The 23456-nt window shown below is 43.8% G+C and overlaps 1 protein-coding gene across 1 annotated transcript in view; it reads right to left on the bottom strand.

The window, feature by feature from the left end:
• Positions 1-23456, bottom strand: part of LOC310960911 (thyroid hormone receptor alpha-B) — a 163670-nt gene that overhangs the window by 35037 nt on the left and 105177 nt on the right. Inside the window, exon 4 of the mRNA XM_083932763.1 lies at positions 7194-7579. Within this exon, the coding sequence (XP_083788889.1) occupies positions 7194-7249 (56 nt within the window). The 5' untranslated portion in view covers positions 7250-7579. The remainder of the gene's footprint in view (positions 1-7193; positions 7580-23456) is intronic.

The following is a 23456-nucleotide window of genomic DNA, read 5'->3' as shown; positions in this document are numbered from 1 at the left end:
CGCTACAATAAAACTTAAAAAAAGATTTTAGAGACCAAATGTCTACATTTAGTCCGTATTTAGCTGCAGTTAGTGTGTAGTTTAAGTCTGTAAATTCTATACCAGGGCCAAAATTCATAATTAAAATTATAACGGTTATTATTGAGATCAAGGTTATTTTACTCAGTAACTTTGGAAAAATCGTGCATTTGCTGAACTTTTTTAAAACAAATTGTGCTTTCAAGTGAATTTTCTCCAACTATAAATTAAAATCAACTATTTAAAAGAAGGGATACATTATAATATATGAAAAGTAGTTAACATGTATTCAAAATATACAATAATAATGCAGCAAAATAATCATTTTATCTTGATGTTTTAATAAAAAATGTTTTACTGAAAATATAAATGAATAATTCTAATCTGTACCTTTCCAAAATATCTCCAAACCATTTGCACACTGTTGAGTGATTTGTTAAAACACATCTCTAGTACTGAACAACCATTCTGTTATTTTACAAAATCAACACAAAAAATCATTCATTTACAAAAAGGCTTCACATTTATGAACAAACACATCTGTCGTTCTTTAGTATTGAGTCATTTTGATGATGCAAACGGCAGGAATCACTCACAAACATATGGAAATGTTACGTTTAACTTGGAATTAAAACGAAAAGAAACGTTTTGCTCTTAAATCCACTGGGTTTAGAGAGAAAACCTGACGCCGTCCAGATCAGTCATCTACCACAGGTGCATCTGTATCTGTGTCAGCTCATTTGTGTAATGTCATTTGTTGCATGTTGTACTGGTGACTATCTCCAGATGAATCACAAACAACACTCACATCAAGCTGCACTGATGACCTCCATTTTTGTCTTTTGCGCGTCGGAATTTGGCTCAGTCCATACGTGACTCGGCTGGAAACCTGAGGCTCGCCGGTTCGAGTCCCTGTGTGGACCATGAATGGAGTGTGGTGAGGTGCCTGTTCATCTGTTGAGTGAGAACCAAACTCCCAACTGCTCGGTGCGCTGATCCATTGGCAGCCCCCTCGCTCTGACATCTCTCCATTAACTGCATGTATATAGGTCCTTTGTGTGTGTGTGTGTGTGTGTGTGTGTGTGTGTGTGTGTGTGTGTGTGTGTGTGTGTGTGTGTGTGTGTGTGTGTGTGTGTGTGTGTGTGTGTGTGTGTGTGTGTGTGTGTGTGTGTGTGTGTGTGTGTGTGTGTGTATTCCAGGCCTGTGTGTGTAACCTGAATAATAACAGAATGAAAAAATTGAATTTCCCCTTGCGGGACTAATACAGTAATTCTTCTTTTTTTCCGATTATCGTGAGTTGTTTTAAATAAAAAGCACAATTCCGGGTTTTGCAGCCAGCGTCAGCATTACCCGTTCAGTTATTATCCGCTCAAAGTGTGACTCAACCATAAATGCAACATTCATGCAGGTGTTCCCACCATTTCCAACAGCCACAAATCAGTTGTTCTTTCATTTTATTGAACCTTAAAAAAAACCCAACAGATCATTCTGTAAATGCTGTCTCAGCTGTTGAGGCTCCTGCAGGGGAAAGACTCAGTGCAAATCCAGGAACAATAATTGGCCGAGGACCTTGACAGTGTTTCAGCTAATTACGCTCAGCAGTGACTCGCACGCATGCACATGCACACGCACAAGCACGCACACACACACACACACGCCACACACGCACACACGCACACACACATTATTAACTTATTGTCATCTAACATACAGAACCACAGACTGAACAGAACAGGTATTCATGTAATTGCACCCACAATTGCAGCTTTATGTATACACACATACTTTATGGACACACCCGTACACTGCATACAGCACATACCGTAATAACCAAACAAAGGAGCTTCGTGTTTTGACAGATATACCGGTACAGACAGTAACTCCTGTTTTATGAAGCCTGATGACATTTCCTGTCTTGGTTCCCCGGTCTGACTTGGCATTTAAAACCCCGACAAACAAAAGCAGCACTGATTTCATCCATAACAAGAGCTTCAGGTAACAATCGGTGCATGACAGGACAAACTCCTGCTCAGGGGAAGGAGAAGCCGAATCTTGTTTACTACTTCGTATAAATTACTTATTGTTTTTACTATGAATGTAGTGATTTCCCAACTAAATTCAACTCATAAATCAATTGCGATTGAGTCATTTCTTAAAGAATACTCATGCAAATTCTCTGATTCCAGCTCCTTAAATGTGAATCTTTTCTGGTTTCGTTCCTCTTCTATGACGGTGAACTGAATATCTTTGAGATGTGGAGAAGACGAGACACTCCATGATGTCGTCTTGGGCTTTGGGAAACACCAATCAACATTTTTCACAATGTTCTGTCATTTCATAGAGAAAAAAACTGATAGATTTTCTATTAAAATAGATTATGAGAGGAAACGATCGACAGATTAATGGGTAATGACAATAATCCTCAGTTGTCGCCCTGATTTCCCCTCAATAACTTCCTTTATTGATAGTAGGTACGGCAGCTGTTCTACATGAATTAAGGGCGCACTCACACTGTCCTTCCGCACCGCGCTAAAACAGGTTTTTCGGGTAAAGCCTAGTGCGTTTGACCAGTGTGAGTGCAACCGCTCCGCGCATAACTGCAGCCAGCTGGCCGTCCACGGCCCGTCTGAGAGAGGTTGGCTTTTGTAGAGCGCGTTTGCACATGGACGAGCACGAGCGTGCGCACGTGTACGAGCACGAGGCCTACGACGGTTCTGACGTAATTTATGTGCGCCTGTTCAGACATAGAAAATAGAAGAAGGGACCATGCGCGGACATTTAACAACAACAACAATGGCGGTGAAAGGTTCACGTTGGTGTGATGCGGAGGTGGAGTGTTTACTGCAGATTTGGTCGATGAAAAGATTCAAAAACAGTCGACAAGACGCACAAAAACCCTGAGGTCTACGGAAAGATTTGTAAACAAAGCGACGCATCGCCATGACGTCATCAATGCGTGTGACGTGTTACGGCGTGATGACGTATAGGCAGCAAGAAGCATTTGCGCGAGGCCCAGGTAGTGTGAGTACAAACGGGCCTGGAGGGGGGGACAAGGACTCTAAAGCACGGGGCGCGGTGCAGAAGGACAGTGTGAGTGCGCCCTAATATGCTTTGGTCCTGCAGAATAAAGCATTAGAATGACTAATGAAGGGCAAATACTCTACTAATATGCGTACTTAATATTTCTCCCTACGTGTAGATTCAAATGTTTCTTTGTTATAGTTCTGCCCTTTTCTCTCTCTATGTGTGCGATTGTTTGGTGTCCTCCCTCTGGATGCACAGAAACGGTAGGTTCGAGCGTGTACCCTGGCTGACACAGATACTGCAGAGTATTATCGCCCGTATGATGCTATTTACAGCTCTTAGCTGTGGTGAAAATGAAATTCGGCTGATACCCTATCCAACATGGTAAAGGAAAAAAAGTAAGCGGGAACATTATGTACAAATGTTTAATCCTTTCAGCACAGCAACAATGACTTATTTTCTACTGAGGATACAAATCACAGATCAGTCTGTGAATGTTCTCATGTGTCCAGGTCGTCGTTCTCCTCAAAGCAATTTCAGTCAAAAGCAACTGGACTTGGTTATTTGTCTAGGAAGACGTTTCACCTCTCATCCAAGAGGCTTCATCAGTTCATGTACGCATCTGACCAGGCTGGGACTGGACCAGGACCAGGACCAGGCTGGGACTGGACCAGGACCCGGACCAGGACCAGGACCAGGCTGGGACTGGACCAGAACCAGGACCAGGACCAGGACCAGGACCAGGACCAGGACCAGGACCAGGCTGGGACTGGTCCACAAGTATTCAGATCCTTTACGTAAAAGCAACGCTTGTACATTAACACGTTCCCTGTCAGTGTTTAACTATTACATACCATATGAAGTTTTAGGTTAATGTGTATGTTGCATTTTCCTGCTGTAGACTTTGAAGGTTGTGTTTATTTTAACTCCTTTATATAATGTTGGGTAGTTTATTCTACAGCAGTGCTTCATATTCTGTACGATCATCATCTGTTTGTAGTGTGAGAACAGCGTATCTCTGTGAAGTCAACTTGTCATGGTGTCAGAAAAACAGCTCAAACTGTTTTTTAGCTTTGTGACGATGCATGTTCCAGCTGATCCCAGAGGCTTTAAAAAGACTTTATTTAGGTTAAGAAGTAGAAGAATTTCCTCAACACATAAAGGAACACTTCACCTGACAGGAAAATGAGTAACTAAAGCTGTCATTCACCTCTGAGATGTAATGTATAACGTTGCATAAAATGGAAAAACTAAAGTGCAAGTACCTCACATCTGTAATCAGAGCGAATTGAAAAACACATTGTAATAAATGTTCATTTATCTCTTGAAATGTGCCAAATATATGTCAAAAAAACCCACATTAGAGTATTTTTATACATAATATATATTTTATATTTATATAGTATTTAAATCCCGGTGTCCTCTCTTCTTGAATCTTTAGCATGTGATTTAAATCTCTCCTGTAACAATAATGCCGCTGACATATTCTGTTCCACTGGGCGGTACGTCACCGTGCAGACGCTTAAACGCTCCAACTGCTGCTTCATGAGTACAGTACTTGGTTATATTTCTACCACCAGATGAAACTGTGTTAATCCTGAGGGAAACTGCTGTGCAGCAGTTGTAAAACAAAGTTGTAAGTTATTCAAAAAGCAAAGATAATAAGTAATGAAATAATTAAAATCATTGTTGCCCGAGAAAAACTGAGCCGACGATTAAGTGCATGCTGGGATCTGGTCTCATTTGTTTGACTGGAGGCTTTCAGATAAGTGAAGTGGATAAAAGCAGGCGACCTCTTGAAGCACATCAACAACAAAGATTCCTGGATACAGAAAACTACACACACACACACACACCACAGTGGTGCAAGCCTTTACCACTGTCAATGCAACACACTGCAAGCAGCCTTGCATCAGCTGTGATGTTAGGAGAAGTGATGCAAGCTGCAACGACATATCCACGTTTGAACTCAAACAGGCACAACACAAACAGGCGCACACACACACACACACACACACTCTCTTATGCATCATAATGAGCCGTCGAGCCAAAACATGTGCTGGTTTTCATGCAAACACACAACAGCATCAAACCTTCGGGATTCAACAGATCAGAAACTGAAAATGGTTGTGCACAAATCAAACACATGTTCAGTCCATCGGTGCAGGTGTTCTGCGGTCTGTCTGCGCGTCGGTAACCATAGCATCCCTTCAAAGGGCTGGAGAAGTTCAAAACAACAAGCTGACAACATGCAGAGTGGAGGGGCAGAGATGTAACAAAATCCCCTGTAATGCCGAACACAGCGCTGATATCGACGGCCACAGTCTCTCTAAGTCCAGAGAGATCTTAATTCTTGGTGCTTTTAATTACCCGTGAGGTGCAAAGCGCTGCAGCCACCACTTCGGTACAGGTGGCGGAACACAAGCAGAGATGCACCGAATACTTGCAGCCAAACATATCGTATAGAAAAAAGAATCCTGCATCCATGATCGCACCAACTGTCCCCGTCCCCCAGTGGCAGAGCTGTTAATCTCCTGACAGGTGTTCATGTTAGCTGAGGAATCTATCCGGGCTCCACCGGACAGACTTTCTTGACACAAGCTTGTCATGCAGCACATGGAGAGACAGTGGAGCTGCATTCTCGACAGCCACGTCTCCACGTGGTACATGAACTCATATTTAATTGTAGAAACACAGAAAACAGTTGAGAGTGTAACAGCAACATTAACTTCTTAGTCTGAAGATGGTAAATACTACATACAGAAGTGCTTTAACAAAAAAAAAACAAGGCAATAAATCTGCTAAAAAGTTTATTTTTGGACTCTATGAGTAGCCATAATGCATGCATTTAACGTTTTAATTATTTCATTGGCAAAAGGGATATTTGTGACAACGATATAAAGAAGCTTTGGGCAAAATGCCACTTTCAGAGTTGACTTGCCTAACAACTTATCACTAAGATGAATATAAACAAATATGAAATAGAGTAAAAACACTGATTAACCACTGATTAGCTGAGAACGAGGTCGGGGGTACATGTGTTGAAAGGAGCCAGTTGAGGTGGTTCAGGATCATCTGGTAAGGATGAACCCTGGGCGCCTCCCTAGGGAGGTGTTCCAGGCACGTCCAGCTGGGAGGAGGCCTCGGGGAAGACCCAGGACCAGGTGGAGAGATTATGTCTCCACACTGGCCTGGGAACGCCTCGGTATCCCCCAGTCAGACCTGGTAAATGTGGCCCGGGAAAGGGAAGTTTGGGGTCCCCTGCTAAAGCTGCTGCCCCCACGACCCGACCCTGGATAAGCAGTTAAAGATGAGATCTTCCTACACATCTGAGCCACATTTATAAAGTTTGTAACATGTGTATTACAACTTAGTTATGCCCAGACAGAGATTCACTTTTTAATTTGAGGACAGTAATGTCTCCTAAAACTATAATAGTATTTTATATTAACTGAACTCCCCTCTCAATGCCACAGCAGATTGGTATTGACTGATAACACTTCCCTTTAGCCAGAGGCCTCGTCCACACGGAGGGCCCCTTCCTCTAGCATGAGAGAGGCTCCATTCCACTAATATTATGTTTTCATTTATGAGAAAGGGCTTAAACCGCGCTGTGTTTGTTTGCGTTCGGGCCGGCCCGACTGGTTCTTGCTTCTCAAGAAAATGAAGGAGCAGGGGAGGGGAGGGGAGGAGTGCTGGGGTCAGATGTAGCTTTACTGTAAGCCTAGTTCTCTGGAAAACAATTCAGACGAGAGGAAGAGAGTGGCAGGCGAGGGGGGAAAAAAAGAGGCCGCTTTAGCTTGTCTTGAAAAAATGGTCCAGACACGTGAAAAACAGAGAGAACCATGAGAAAGATTTAGACGATACGAGGGAGGGGGATTTACTTCTGGATGTCCTCAGGAAACCTCCATACATAACACTGCTATAGAAGAACAGAACGCCACGCCTGCTTCGCTTCAGCGGTATGTTTACATCAGGAGAGACACAGAAAAGGAGCAGCTGAGGGCTCTCGAAGCAAAGGTTTCGCATGACTGATGCTACTTTTGACCTTACTCAGACCAACATGAACCAGTGACAGTCAACCGATCTGAGAACAATCAGAACGGCCTATAAAAAACGGACGTTCGGAAAGCTTTAAATGTCCGACTCACCGTTTGTCCTCGCCCTCTGATGGGTTAGGGTCCTGCTCCTTGGACACGAGTTCCATTCACCTTAATTCCATCCAGCAGCCAATCATGAGAGACTGAGGCAAGCCCCACCCTCGGATGCGCACTTGTCATTCGCCGGTTGGGAGGGGTCTGTCAGTGAAACATGACAGAGTCCTTTTTTTTTTTTTTTCGGGGGATGTGTGGCTGGGCGAGCGGGTTCGGGGATCTCCAGAGGGACTTGGGGTGAGGTTGGTGCGTTGTAGATATGGAAGATGTCGGAGGTCAGTCGGCTGGCTCTGGCTCTGGGACTGGGACTGGGACTGGAGGTGGAGGTGGAGGTGGAGGTGGATGTCAGTCTCAAGGATTCGGAGGGTGGAGCGGGGTCCAATCTGTGAGAGGATGAAAGGGACAGTCAGATTAAACTGTCTAAAGATAAACAATTAATGTATCGGCAGAAAATTCAAATTTAATTCAGCTTCTTTTATGCATAGAAAGTGTGTAAAATATAATTGGTAACCCATCATATGTATAATGTATGATAATGTCAAAAAGTCTTGAAATACTCAGTCATATCGGTGTAAAAACCTGTGCAAAATCCAAACAGAAGAGGTCTATTTATAATTCCAGCTCAAACTTTCACTACATCAGCCACCGCACCACTCATCAGGCTCTAATCTCGGGTTCAAAGACTGATGGATCCTCTCAAAGGGTCGGAAGCTGTGGGGCTATGCATCATTGAGGGCACACTCACACAGTCCATCCGCGCAGTGCCCAAGCACGCTTCACGGCTAAAGTCTAGTTTGTTTGACAAGTATAAGTACATCTGTACCCCGCCCAGGCACGGCGCGCTTTCCGGCCGCAGCCCAGTTGAGAGAGGTGGGCTTATGTAAAGCACGGATGCACCATAGACTGTATAAGACTGGTACGAGCATGCGCGCATGTATGAGCATGAGCGCGAGCATTGAAGGCAGTCCTGAGACAATATGCATCTGTTCTCCGCGACAGACATTTAAACAGATGCCACCGTAGGGTTTGCGGTTGTTTGATGCAGTGGTGGAGGTGCAGATTTGCTCAGATGAAAATATTAGACAAAACTAAATCTTCGAGGTGTGATGACGTATAACCAAAGAAGCAATTGCGCCAAGGCCCAGATCGTTTAGAGTAATGTGAGTACAAGCGGGCCTGGACCGCGGAGGAAGAAGGAGGGGGGGCAATCACACTAAAGCAAGGGGCATGGTACAAATGGACAGTGTGAGTGCGCCCCGAGATGGAGGGCTCTGTCCGAAGCTGTGTCTCCAATGTGGTCAATAGGGCCTTTAGTTACAGGGTCGAGTACGGCCTTCGAGAACGATTCTGATTGGTTCTTGACGTTGTAGCCCAACTGTCTACTACGAGAGAACGACTGGTTTTCCGTACTGTCTCCAAAGGCAAACTGTTCTGGAACGCCGTAGCCGTCCCTTCAACTGTTGCTGCTGAAAGTCACTATTACCTCGACCGCGACCTCCGAAATTTGAGATTAACAACGCAGGACGTGAATAGATACAGACAACTGGGTCAGAGAGAGAGAACACTAGCTCGTGTACCCAGCAGCGGATGGTTTCGAACCAGGGTCAGAGGGGAAACTATCACCTTTGACCTTTGCTATAATTGACAGTTCCTGGAAAGCCACTGATGGTATGTCCTCTCTCGTGGAATAAAGGTTAAGTAGCTTTACGACGAGCGGCTGAATCTGAGTTTGTGTGTGCCTGCGTAAATACTCAGTGGGTCTCGATCCATTAGCCCCTGCCTCACTCCTCTGTTGTCAAAGGAAGGCTTTATTCTTTTCCTCCGCTAATCCCTGGTTCAATGCCTTCCTAATCCGGAGCAGCGGGATCCAGGGCATGAGAATGTCCTTAGACATCACTGATATTATTACTGCTTTTCCCGCTAACAGAGAAGACTACACATCCTGGACTCTTGTGCTGTACTCAAACTGGGGTAGAAGATGACGGATGCACACCCCGAAACCTTCTGCTGCCAAAAATTATATATAATATATAATTGAAATGAAAATTTAACAGTATTATACAAGATTATCAGGTGCTGAGATGATGATTTTGAATCAGGTATTGAGTCTTATATGAAAGCTGAAATGCTCACATAACTATTTAATTAGTGGTCCGACAGTAGCAAGTCACTTACCAATTAAGGAAAAACACTGTTTTTATCTTTTTTTTAACATTTACTGTTAAATCACCAGATTAATTAGCAATTAATATAATTGTTAGTTGGCGGTGTAGTCAGTCATCAGTGATGTAGCTGATATATTTCTCCAATTAAACCAAGTAAAGTCTAAGTAAAGATCTTAACATGACTTAATGAAACTGCACACATGACAGTAAATGTGTGTGAATGGGCGAATGAGGGAAACGACACAGGGCTTTCCTGGTTACGTAGAAAGGTAAATGGACTTGTACTTATACTTCTACACACCATTTAATGTAACCATTCACACCACATTTACACACCCATGTGCAGCACGGGGAGCAATTCAGGGTTCAGGGTCTTGCCCAAGGACACTTCGACATGTGAACCGGGGGATGTGGGGATCGAACCACCAATCTCTCGAATGGAGGACAATCCACTCTTCCACTCAGCAACAGTCAGTGCTACGTAAATGCAGTCCATTCCCCGTTCTTATCGTCAATGACTCTAATGCGCTGACTAAACGCCTTCTTTAAGGGTCTTTAGTCTGCTGTAGACACGGTGACACATTCTGCAGAATTACGTGTAAAAATATGCCGATTTAAAGTACGCTCAGGTGTAAGATTTACGAAGGGCTGCTACCTTCACTGTGTTAAAGAAGCTTTTACTATACCTCTAAATGGAAGAAGCTATTTATTTATGACTCCTCCAGAAAAAACATGCACACCGAGGATGTGGCTGGAGTATTATGACGTGATATTTAGGGATGATGTGGAGAGCGAACGCTCTCAAACCAACGTTAAAACACCTTTTCAGTGAGATAAAGAGCTGCGGTAGCCTTTATTAGGAATCATGAACCCTTACTATTCAATCCAATTTTATTTACAGTGCCAAATCATGACAAAAGTTATCTCAGGACACTTTACAGAGTAGGTAAAGACCACACTCTATGACTTATTTATGATTTACAGAGACCCAACAATCCACTGTAAAATAAACAGTGGACAACAATCGAGCGTACGCTTAAACACGCACATACACACAAACACACACACACACACACACACACGCACACAACTCCATTCACTGGAAGAAAAAAGTCGGGCAGAGTCGACTGGCACTCTGACCGCAGCAGGACCAACTGTGGTGTGATGGTAAATGGGACAGTGATGACATAAACCCAGAGGCTTCGGACTAATGGAGTGTTGCCGTCTCTCTATCACATCCACTGTCGCTACAAGTGGCACTAGCCTCAGTGTTGTTGTTGGTGTTTAGTGCACAAACAGTGAGTAGTTTATCACGCCGGGACAGAACGGACTGACCACAAACGGGGGCATTGTTTGACAAGCAACTGAAATGGATTTGAAGTACCAGCAAACGAATGAACCAATGTACCACCTCTTTTGAGGAAACATGTAGATATTAGTGAGGTTCACATGCGCACCAGGCGGCTCAGGTGGGCCTGGCCTACATTTCAGGGCTCTAGACTAACTTTGTGACACCCAACTGAAACTTTTAGGGGCGCAACCAGAAATTTTTAACCTGATTATCGCCAGATGACTTTCGTTCCCCCTGGCTTCCGCCTTGACTCCGCCTAGCTCCACTCAACCATCTGGGATCGCTCCATAGAAAAGTGATATCAGGTGGTCAAGCCCATCAGGACTGCTCAGAGGGGTTTTTATAGATGTGATGCAGCGGAGAAGCGACTGTTGTGATTCAGACAACAATGGCGGCTCGCATCGAGAAAGCAGGCATCAACACCGATGCTGCAGTTTCATCCGTGTTGTCCAATCTGGAATATTTCGTCTTTCAAAGAACACCAGAGAACGGCTCTCAAGGCTTTTCCTGGTAGAAACCATCTTTTCACCCTCCCGCCAACGGGTTTGGCCTTTCCCTGCGTCACTCTGATCAGCGTCACGGGTTGGTTTCGATGTGAGTGGTGGAAGTAGCACGTCAATAAAGATGACAGACATGGTTTATCCAAAGTCATCTGGCGAGAGTCGGGTTAAGACAATTTAGGAGCACAATCAGACATTTTAGGGGCACGCACGGTAAATCAATAATGTGCTGTTTCAAATTCAGTGTCACATTTTTATTGTGCATTTTGAAGATGCAACATAGAAGGTAAACCGACAGCACCACCGCTGAAATGACAGTACGATATTAAACAATATACCATACGTTCAGAATAAGGGGTGAAACGAGACAAGATTTAAACAGTATTTTAAAATGTCAGTATTTTCTTTACGGGGGAGGGGTGGGGGGTGGGGGTGTAGCAGAGCGTGTGCGCCTATAGGTCGGTGTTTCTCATGGGTCCAGTTGGATCAGGCGCCACATTTCGCTTGAACCAAACATCGAATTATTTCCACCCCGTGAGAACGCGTCTGACACAGACACTCTCATGTTGTGCGCTACACATGTTAACGGGAAACTTCGGACCACGACTGGATGTGATTTTTCAGACATCGTCCTGATTGCATATGCAAAAACAGCTATAGTGTTGGTGGTGTAGAAGCTAGCAAGCTTGGCTAACTGGCGTCCACTATATATATAAAGCTGCATGAAGGGTTTTCCAGGAACAGAAACAGCAGTGTGATAAATCTCTTTCTGAACCCCCCCCCCCTCTCCGCAGGCCTTAAGGCTGCCCTCTCGACTACTGTGTCCCTGCATGTACTCGCTCAGCGCTCCCACCCAGGAAGTTATGCTTATATTATTGTCCCATATATCCAAGGTCAGGGCATGAAAACACAGTTTGTCAAGTGGTCTGGGGCACAAAGGAATACATAGCATACTCTGAATTGAGGACGGACGCTGAGAAAGAGAAGGAGGGGAAAGCAAGGAAGAGGGAGATCAAGTGAGATTGAGATAGTGTTTTGTGTTGAAGGGCACGGAGGTAAAGTTGATGAAAGGCAAAGTCTTGATTTAAGTCCCTTTTGGAACGGAGACAAAATAAACCCACTTATCAGGGCGAGAAGACGAATAACAGGAAGAGAACAGGGCGTGTCGAAAGGCAGATTTAGGGCACTCAGCTGTTTTTTTTTTTAAAAACACAAATGTACACACATAGATGAAGACACATGTGGGATCGTAGACGCTCAGTATCAGCACGGGATTCATTATACAACCATTTATGGTCCGTGCACATCAATGGGCTATAAAATGTGAGCATGCAGCATATCGTGCTGCGATTAGATCAGGAAAGAAATCATGTGAATTGATGTGATTCCTTCATTTTTAATCCGTGATGAACGGCTTCGGTGGGACGTGTTCCTGCGTAACCTTTCCGCGGCAGCCAACATACTGACTAAAAAGATCTATTGAGCCATATTTTCATACGTTCTGGCAGGAGTAAGGCTATAAACTCCACTATAGCTAATAGGGGTGTGAGGAAATGTCAGTACAGAGTATTGAGATATTATGTTTTTGATATTTGATCGATTCTTTAAAAACAAACTATCGATTTTTAATCAAACCTGCAGGACCGCCATCAACCTCTGCCAACGTCTCTGTCCTGTACGAGCTGTAAGGGGCTGGGTGATGCTGCAAAGTGAGGCTCAATGTTTAGCTGGTGCAGTTTGTGTTGTGCAAATACAAATGTGTTATTTACTGAGAGCCAGGTATATTAAAAGTTTGATGATTTGAGTCTCCACAGAGCTCTCACTCACAGAGGTCAATTGTCAATAAGATTTCGGGGTTCCTAATTATAGACTTTTTATATTTGCCTTAAAAAATGTAGTGATACAAAAATTAGCATTACAAAAGATGCTTAAGATGCAGCTCGATACAGCAGAAATGATCCCCCTTACACACACGCGCACGCACGCACACACACAAGCATGCAAACACATGCATGCACGCACGCACACACTTCCTTACATATTACACACTTAAACTTTTATTATTTCTTTTAAATGGGAAATTATCTTTGTTCTTTCTTATCATTGTTGCTATCAAACATACTTTGCCATATGTTTACCATCACTTTTATTATTTTCTGCATTTTGAATTCTCAATAACTTTGAGAATTGTTTTCATGGTGGAGGATTCAAATAAGCCCTGTGGGTTGTTTCCCTCTTCCTGCACAGTTTATTATTTGTTCTTCTTTAGTCATTTTAAATAATGCAAACAATAAAACAGAGTGAATGAAATAGTGGACGTTTCATGTAAGGTCACCGTGCCTCCCTTACAGTAGCCCAATAAACTGCAGTATATTGAATCCTAAACCCTTTATCATATCATATCATCGTCAGATTCTTGCACGCAGCCCTCGTAGCTCAGGGACTCACATGATCACACCGTATATAGTGTCTGTGCATATTGACAGAAGATATTAGGAGGCCATAATTACTTAGGTACTCAAACACCTCGGGACTGAAGGTTTTGCTTATATCTACTTTAACTTCAGGGAGGATTCCGACCCCTTCGCTTTTTTGCACACCTCACTGTGCTGTTGATTTCACTTTAAAAAGACAACAGTCATCGTCCCGTCAATCTGCACTCAAAGTAAAAACCTGTCTTTTTAAAAGTATTTGTTGAAAATCCAATTAGTGCTTTGCGATTCAATGTTGACTTGAAAAGTGTGACAGTTTCTGTGAAAACAAATTCGACATGTAAGTTCTCAGGCTTTTGACAATAACACCTCCTTTGTAGAGTACACACACACACACACACACACACACACACACACACACATATACACACACACACACACACACACAACTCCGCTACATGCAACTTGATTCTCTTCCCTTCACCGTACAGCTTCCAGATTTTTAATTGGGTCTGCAAAAACTGTCATTCCCCTCCAGCAGCTTACCTTTAATTGCATGCTCTGAAATACGGCCTTTAAAATGTATCAAAAGAATAAATAGTAAACGCACGTCGGCGCTGGAGAAGCTCGGAATTAATTAAACATGACCTGCTCCTCTCTTTCTCCTCGGTTCCAGGCCAAAGAGATCGATGTCCCTCTGTTCTTCAAGAAAGTGAGGAGAAGGAAAGAAAAACCCTGAAATGGGTGAATTCTTCAGTATAAAGCGAGTCAGTATGTAATGTAGCTCTACACCGGGAAGAAGTAGTTTTGCATGGAGAGATATCAGACGAAAGTATCATTAAAGACAATTTCCAGTCGATTAAGTTCACGAGAGCGGAGGCACTGATGGTGTGTGAGCTGCAGAACTGACACCATCAGCAGAAGTACAGGGGATGAAGAGCATCTATGCAGGCTTCATGTTGGGTAGAAGGACCAAAGCAACTGCATTAAAATGAGTTATTGTGTTTATATTAAAAAAAATAGCTCGTTCCAAGGATCAGAATCAGAATCAGAAAACCTTTAATGTCTCGCAGACGGGGAAATTCTTTTGTCACAGCAGTAACAGAATATTTCAAAGCAGAAACATATTACAAAATAAGATTAAAATAAGATAAAAGAGCAAAAAAAGAGCAAAAATAAGCAAAAAAGTTAATTTTAAAAAGGGAAGAAATAGAAATAGACATATATACATATTCACATGATAAAGTGCATAGCACATAGATGTGACATAGCCTTGTGTGTATGTGTGTGTGTGTGTGTGTGTGTGCCGCGTCATTGTTCCGAGGGTTGGAAGGAGTGTTGTGTTTGAAAACCATCTCCTCTCAAACACACACAGACAAGATCGACCCAGTCGGACTTTTAAAAACACCATAATCCAATACTCCCGTGTACGCATCCTATGCAATTCAATTCAATTTGATCTACAGTGCAGGATCACAGCATAAGTTATCTCAAGACACATATATTATTTTTCTGAGTTGATCGATTAGTTGTTTGATCTGTAAAATGTCATAAAAATGTCCTCGAATGCCTCGTTTTGTCCACATGTCCAAAGAGATCTTGTTTAACGTCACAGGGAAGGAAATAAATATATAATATTCACATTTAAGAAGCCGCGATCGAAGAACGGGGACATTTCTTCTTTAAAAATGTCTCAAAGCAACTAATCGGTTATGAAAATATAAAACAGTTGATGAGTGATGAGTGGTTGCGGCTCCACAGCCCACCTGTCAAATCCAACGGTTATCAGACCCTTCAAACGTTCACGACCCTCCTGTCTGCTTGAAAACCAGTTCATCGAGACGGATGCAAATAATAAATTCAAGTACACGTTAGTGGAACCCGACAACAGTTAGAATACACTTAACCGTCTCTGCTAACTGCTTCAGTCAGAGATAGACTTGGATAAACAGTGAGCAGACGTCTGGCTCCACTGCATTATCGCCCTCCCTCTGCACCGCTCCTTTCACACTTTAATATATTCAAATGTCACAGTCCCACACCAATTTGGACCAAAATGGAAGTCTTACAATTTGGCTGAGAAACCGCGTTTTGATTCAGAGCGCTTTGACCAATTATTTGAAACATCGACTTTAGTCGGGGGGGGGGGGGGGGGGGGGGGAGTAGCCCAGTCCCCTTGACACCTGTTAAGGCCCCTACATGTACATGCTTCTTGCAGCTGCTGGCATGTTCTGGCGCGCAGCAGCAGCAGCAGAGCACGTCAGCTCGGATGTGCCACTTTCTTATTAACTTGAAACCGACTCAAACGTGTTCACGTCTTCTTCAATAGAAACGTCACGTCTTTCCCCGTGTATGCGGAACAATAAGAGAGTATCAGGTATAATAAGTTCAGGAGGAGACGGTAGCGTCAGCCCTTAAGCTCCAGCGGAGGACTCGTTAAAATTCACACCATGACATGAGACGCGGGGGTCAGCGCTCCCGACTCCCGAGGGTTGGCCCGAGCAATTAGTGGTTAAGTAAAGGAAGAGGGCCGGGCCGAGTTGTTGATGTGGCACATGCAGTCTGATCGTGGAAGACGTGGAGGTGAAGAGGGGGGAGGCGGGTGTTGGTACCCCCAGGGTCAGACACAGTCAAAGGCAAAGAGATCATGTTTCACGCTACCTCTCCGCTCGCTCCCTCGCCAGTCAAATTACTGTTAGGGGATTATTAATAGGTGCTAATAGGTCACAGGAAAGTGACTAAAGTCTATCTTTACAGGCCATTTTTCAAAATGTGACCTTGTGGCTTTGAGCGTGCACAGACCCAGACGTCTGCATACACTAGAACGTTAATGTTCTACTCAAATGTGTGCACACAAGTGGCGAATGGGGGGGGGGGTTTGTGCTCGTCAGGTAAAAGGACGAGAACACAAACTCAGAGGCTGCATACATCCATGTATTTATTATGTTGGGAGCGATAACGCCTGACTCAGCGGCTCGCTACGCCTGGAGCAGGAAACTGCAGAAAAAAAAACAACCACAACACGAACCTCTGGTTTCAAACTGTTTGAACTTTGACCTACTTTGACGCTGAGCTTTCACGCTACGATCAGCAGGCACCGACTTCGCCTCATGTATCCCAAATTTAGATGTGGGCAAACAATAGTTTCTTTAGATTTTGACACGTTCTTTGACCCGGTATGTCAGAGCGGGGCATGTGTATCTATAAGCCTTTATATAGTACACACTCTAAATCCCTGAGTGTTGCCCTGCTGAAAATGGGAACACAGTGTCCTACCCTGACTCCACTGGTAACAGAATGTCTCTTATTCTGTTTGTATGTGCGGTGTGTGTGCATATAGGGACATATGCACCAGCCAAGGACACATAGGATATGCTGGGTAGACAGGGAAACATGGCACACTAATGCAGTTTTAGTAGGTTTCTGTAGCCAACAACAGCAGCTCCTTATCTGCACTTTTCAACAGTTTTCTTTCCTCGTCTCTTCTATCTTTCTTTTTATACAGATTTCACGTCGGCACTTCTCCTCATGTCTTCACCTCTTATCAAGTGTCAGGTTGTCTGTGTGTCACTTTTAAAAACGAATGATAATGACGTTGATAAGGCCTGTAAGACAAACCCCCCCGGTAAAAAGCACAAACTATTTGACATTTCTGTTAATTTTACGCCTGAATTAACGTCATGCCGAGATTTCTCGTGTTAAGTCAATATTGAAACTAATGGATGGATAACTGAAAGGTTGTACTCCGGGGAAAGAGCCCCTGAGGTGAAGTGTTAAGTAGAAAAACGACAAAAAAAAATGTAAAATGACTTCAAAGAGACACAAAACTACCATCAAGCTTTGTAAAACGCCAGAAAAATAAGAACAAAAACTACAAAAAGACTTAAAACAACCAGAAAGCAACACAAAATTAGCACACAGGGACAAAACATGATTTCAGAGACCCTAAACAATTACCAAGGGATGCACTACATAACAGGAAGTTATATAAAAAAACTACAAAAAGACGCAAAACTATGAAGATATACAAACCTATGAGTGCAGAGACACAAACATGATTACAAAGGAAGACGGAAAACAACTACAAAGGGACACAAAATGACCGCGGAGACACCAAACCGCTACCGAGGGATGCAAAACGACGACAAAGGGAGATAGAGAAAGCTACAAAAAGACGCAAAACAACTATAAAGAAACAACAAAACTATGACAAAGAGACACAAACCGACTACAGAGACACAATCAACCACCGAGGCATCGAAAACAACCACAGAGAGACACAGAAAGACCACAGCACAGTGTTTTTGTCTCTTTCAGTGTGGCTGTCTCGCTCCTATGTGGGGGGGCTTTACATCTTTACAGAGGCTCATTGCCTCATAATCCATCCATGATTGCAACAAAGCCCCAGAGGCGAAGAGAGATGAAGACACTGAAACAGGAAGGCGAGTTCAGAAGAGAGAGAAGAAAGTCAGCTGGATATGCACGGACAGGCAGACTCAAGCTCTCCCAGGAGACACATTCACACCTACAAGTCGCACAGTGACACCACAGTTGTCCTGACTCCAGCGGGGTTAGAGGGCAGCTGCCTTGCTCAGAAGCACCTTTAACTGTCATCACCAGTAGTGGCTTAAGAGGAAGGCTAGTGGCACAGCGTGGCACGGCGTGGCACAGCTCGCTGGCGCCTGGCACTGATGAGCAGTCCAAGATTTACACCAGACATCTGCATGTGATGCCGCTAGCCTCTTTACAAAGTCGCTCATTCTTACTGTTTTATTGACCCATGACAGCAGAGGACATGTGCATGTAAACCAGTAACATCATGACAGGCTGATGTAAACACAACAGATGTGTTGTGCCCCCATTTGGGTCTTTATTTCTGTTTGTGCATCATTTAACGCTGGGTTTTTACTTCTATCTCTGACATGCGGTGGAGTCCAAGAGGAACCGCTTCACAACATCACGGTGCAGACGTGCACACTTTTGCTAACAATTTGCTGTTGATACATTTCTATTAGTTTCAATCCAGCCTACTGTGCCAATCACACACGTGTCATTGCTGCAAAGCTAAATAATATATATGTATATATATACATAAACTCAGGGATACCCCCTGCCTGGGCAACCCTCTGCCAAGCTAGCTGTCCTCTGTGAAGATCCCTGGTCATCCATCTTTCCAATAGTTTTACTTTAACTTTAAATATTATATTGTGTTTATGAAACATATTGGAGGCATGTTCGCAACATCCTAGCGCTCGTCTCGCTGCCGTCAGTGTTCAAACCGCTGTTCAAACCGCTGTTCTCACTGGGAATTAAACTGAAGCACTCTGCTCTGCTGTTATCGAAGCTGTCAGTGAAAACCTAACGTAAGGCTCCAAATACTGATTCCATTCAGGCAATGTGTTTTAGATTACACTTTTTTTATACTCAAACCAAATATATTCAGTTTAAAAGAAGCTGGAATGAGCAAATGTTTGGTATTTTTACTTTACAAACGATGATGATGAACCATTAATCCGTTATTTAAGGTCCCGTATTAAGCTCATTTCATACTCATCCACATGTTTACATGCTTCGATGTCCAAAAAACACATTCTTCTTCACGTATTGTCCATCTGAATGTTAGCGGTCTGCTCTGATTGGTCAGTGTTTCCGGGTCTTTTGCGTCTCGGCACCGTCACTGTACCCAGAGGATCACTGTAAAACGGCACGATGTGTCTTTCGGGCCCTTTGTGGACTGAGCGTTCAATCCTTTCCCAGTATTCATTTAATACGTCGACCTGCTTTATACTCAGAAAGGACAAAGGATATCTCACTTTCTTTACAATATGGTTAAATGAAACTGCTGTGTATGATCTTCCTGTCAACTGTGCCTGATTTAGTTTAAAAGGGTTAAATACAGAGAGACGCACAGGGCTGAGGGCAGTAGTATAAATACCCGGCCGAGGACACTGTGACCGGTTTATGAAATGGTACATTTTGTCAGCGGGGGCTAAATGAGGCAGTATATACTTTTGCGAGAGCTACGTAAGTGGAAAGTGAGAACAACAACCCACATGTGTCTGCTTATAGGAGATGGGAGCCAAGGACAAAGATTAAAGTACATCTATAGATAATGCTAACATATTAACTTTTAATGCACTGGGCAGTCAGCATAGAGACGAAAAAGAGAAACAATCTGTTCTTTTTCTCTCCCACGTCTCTCTCTCTCTACCTCTCTCATCCCTCCCTCCTTTGGCAAGGACGAGCAAAGGTGCTGCCAAGAATGTGACTGCGCTTGGAAAACAAATCCAGCTCGCTTTTGTTTTTTTTCCCACTTCTTCTTCTTCTCTTTTCCTCCACTTGCAGTTTGGCTTTCTGCTTAAGGTTGTTCCCTGATCGCCGTAGGGCCCGACACCTCTAAAGAGGTGCTGAGGTTGTTTTTTCTTTCTTTCAGACGGGACAAACTATCAGTAGATCATTGTCCAAACTTTACTCAACCTCAGCTAACCCCGCGCTCTCTCCACCTGACACACTTTGAGCTGTCGTCAGCCCACCTTAAGAGAAACTTTGCTCTGTGTCAAACACTTGGACGCCGTACTTATGTGTGCTTTTCCACAATTGCTTTCCCGGAGACCACTTCCCCGCACTTGTTCGTGCCCTCGCAGCGGATGGAAGTGTCTCACTGTAACATGACAACACAGATGAGGAGAGATGTCAAGATGGATGCTGATCTCTTTGGAGGATAAAAGAGTAACAGGACGTTAAATACGGAGGGGCTTGTCCGGTTTCAACATGTAGACACCGTCTCAATCTATCATTACATTTAAAAGGGAAGCCGTCCCTCACAGTCATGTGCAGGATCCAGCTGAGAAAGTGTTGATTTGAGGTGAAAATTTAACTAATTTAAAAGGTCAGTCTTCATAACCTGCCCAGTGTGCACGAGCATGTACACACACACACGCACACAATAACGCGCACAAACACACGCAAGTTGTGTTGCTTTGTGGGTGCGAATGTTTGAAGGAAGACGTCATGCCAAATTTCATTTTGAGCAAGGTGTGAGTGTGTGTGTGTGACGGCATCTGCAGGTGGTATAATTAGATGTGCTGGCAGAGTAGGGGATTCCATTTGCAATGTGTGTGTGTGAGTGTGTGTGTGTGTATTTTGTTTGCTTTTATTAATGTGCATGTTAGTGTAAACTCACTCACTTATGTGTACCCAGCATTAGGTAGATTGAGCTGGCAAGGTGTGTGTGTGTGTGTGTGTGTGTGTGTGTGTGTGTGTGTGTGTGTGTGTGTGTGTGTGTGTGTGTGTGTGTGTGTGTGTGTGTGTACGTGTGTGTGTGGTGCCTGGGCCCTGAGCCTAACCTGCAGCGCACATACACGGGCTGTGACTGCATGGGTAACTTTGTCCAACTGTGCCAGCAATCTGGGCAATCACTCTGCTTCAGTCCTCCCTCCTGCTTCCCTCTCTTCTTCTATGTCACACACACACACACACGCGCGCACACGCACACACACACGTTGCCATGCCAACAGCCCAGGGAGAGTTCTCCTCTTCCCGTATTAAAGATGGAGCAACAGGGGAACCCCGAAAAGGCCACAGCAAGGACCCTTTTCTCAAAGATAACAAAAACCACATGTTACATTTAAAAAGATATTTTGTTTTCTGTAAATGTCCCCGTACTTTTGCAATTAGGGATATGCTTTAAATTGAAAGTATTGACTTCAGTAATGTATGAGCACAACTTTATTTACTTTATTTACTGCTTTCATTGGACTGCGTTCAAATTTCCCTCACATATCTACTTCTTCTCCCGATTACGTTTCATCTGCCTCCCAGAAAAAAGCTGAAGAAATGCTTCAGCTTCATTTAAATACACATGAGCACTGGTATTAAATGAGTTTGTTTCACAATTGAGTGTCAGATTGTTGCACATTTCAAAACGGACTCACAGATTTCCATCTCCCTGATTGGTTGTGAAACAACAGTTTGCATGTGTGAGCACGTGCACGTGTAGTGTTGCATTATACACCCCTGGAAGTGAGCACCGTGTGTGTTTCAGTCTGTGTGTGTGTGTGTGTGTGTGTGTGTGTGTGTGTGTGTGCGCGTGCACGTGTGTGTGTGTTGCTTGGAGCTTACAAACAGGGCAGGGATCCAGGCACCAGGCTCTGCTCAAATAAAACAAACCAGACTTGTGCGAGGCGTATAAACACGAGAGCAAATAAAATGGTATAAATAAATATGTGCAAATGTATTAAGCAAAATAGCCTCAACAAATTGGGATGGGTTTGTGTATGAGGGGGAGCCAGTGTGAGCTCAGTGGGGAGAGAGACATTAAGATGCACACCACAGCTCGCCTCAGTTCTTCACTGAGGCACGTCTGTGTGTTTCGCAGTTCTATAACAGCTGCTGATTGCAGACTTCAACTCTTCAACTCTGAGATTGCGGACACGGCGGAGGGCTGTGTCTTCAGACTGGCTGTAGGCGGAGCTCCGAAGGTGGCTCCTGGCAGCCCACATGCAGGTGGCTCCGGGAGGTTAAGTAGCCTGATTAACAGTCCAGTAAGCATGTACTGAATCCCGCGTACAGGCACAGATATAACCACCGGCGAGAAGAACAAGCCTTTGAACTTCACGCTGACCTTTCTGCTTCATGTTGTTTGACTTGTGCTCAGCGTGAGGCAACATCATCAGCTGTCTGGCCTAGATGCAGTGCAGCAGGGCCAGGCTCCGCGAGACGCCATATGGGTCCGAGCAGCAGAACCTGAGCGAGCGAGCGCCCGCCGCACAACATGCATCATGCTAACTAGCCTCCCGTCGCCACGTATAAGATGACACCAAGTGACAGCCACTGTGACCATATATGAGACCTCAGCCCTCCCCCCCGCGGAGGAGTGAGCTGTGTGTCGGCTTATTCAGGTCATGCGTGTCCCAGTTTATGAGGACAGACGTATAGGTGAGGGAGTACACACGAGGCTTATTATCTCAGCCAGGGTACCTGGTTTGAACCCGGTTTGATCCTGTAGAGCCGAGGTGGGACTCAACATATCTTTTTCTACATTATTGCTTGAATGATTCTTATCTTAACTCACTTTTGACTCATCCTGTTTCAATTCCAGCTGCACTATCGGTTCTTTTTTTTTGAACTACACTTGTTATTATTATTACAGTTTTTTGTTGTTATCTTTGATCTGTCTGTACCTTGTTATTGTCGCCCCTCAGACCCCCAGGTTATCCAGTAAATATTGAAAATATAGTATTTGGCTTTATCCTACGTGCATGACACCATGGTCTATAAGAAACCTTTTTTCCTAATCAATATTTAAGTCAACTGTCAGTTCTGTTTCATGGTTTCATAGTGCACTAGAACAGGGGTTTGCAACCTTTACTATCAAAAGAGCCATGTTGCCCCGTCTTCCACCAAATAAAATTTGTCTGGAGCCGCAAAACATATTTGATGTCACAGCTCCATCTATGAGCTGTCACAGCTCATAAAGGTTTATATAACATTTTATTCCTAATATTACCTGTTATAAAAAATGTTGTTGTTCTCTAATTTCTCACCACATATCAAGCATACAGTACAGGTAAGCCATCATCATGTAGTATTTATCCATGGTTAGCATACCAGCAGCACGGGTCAGCCACCTGCAAGGAACGGCGCCAGGATGTGATGCATATTTTAGTTTTATGTAATATTTTTTGTCTCCAAGATAACAGGTGTTCCCCTTGACTGATTGAAGATTGTCCACTGTGCAAAAAAACCACCGTATTTATTTCCATCATTTTCTGATAAAGCTCCGGGGAGTCACTGAAAAGGGGCTGAAGAGG

This window comes from Echiichthys vipera (assembly GCF_963691815.1).
Source record: "Echiichthys vipera genome assembly, chromosome: 18".
In the NCBI taxonomy this organism is placed as follows: Eukaryota; Metazoa; Chordata; class Actinopteri; order Perciformes; family Trachinidae; genus Echiichthys; species Echiichthys vipera.
This window is presented reverse-complemented; position numbering and strand designations above follow the sequence as displayed.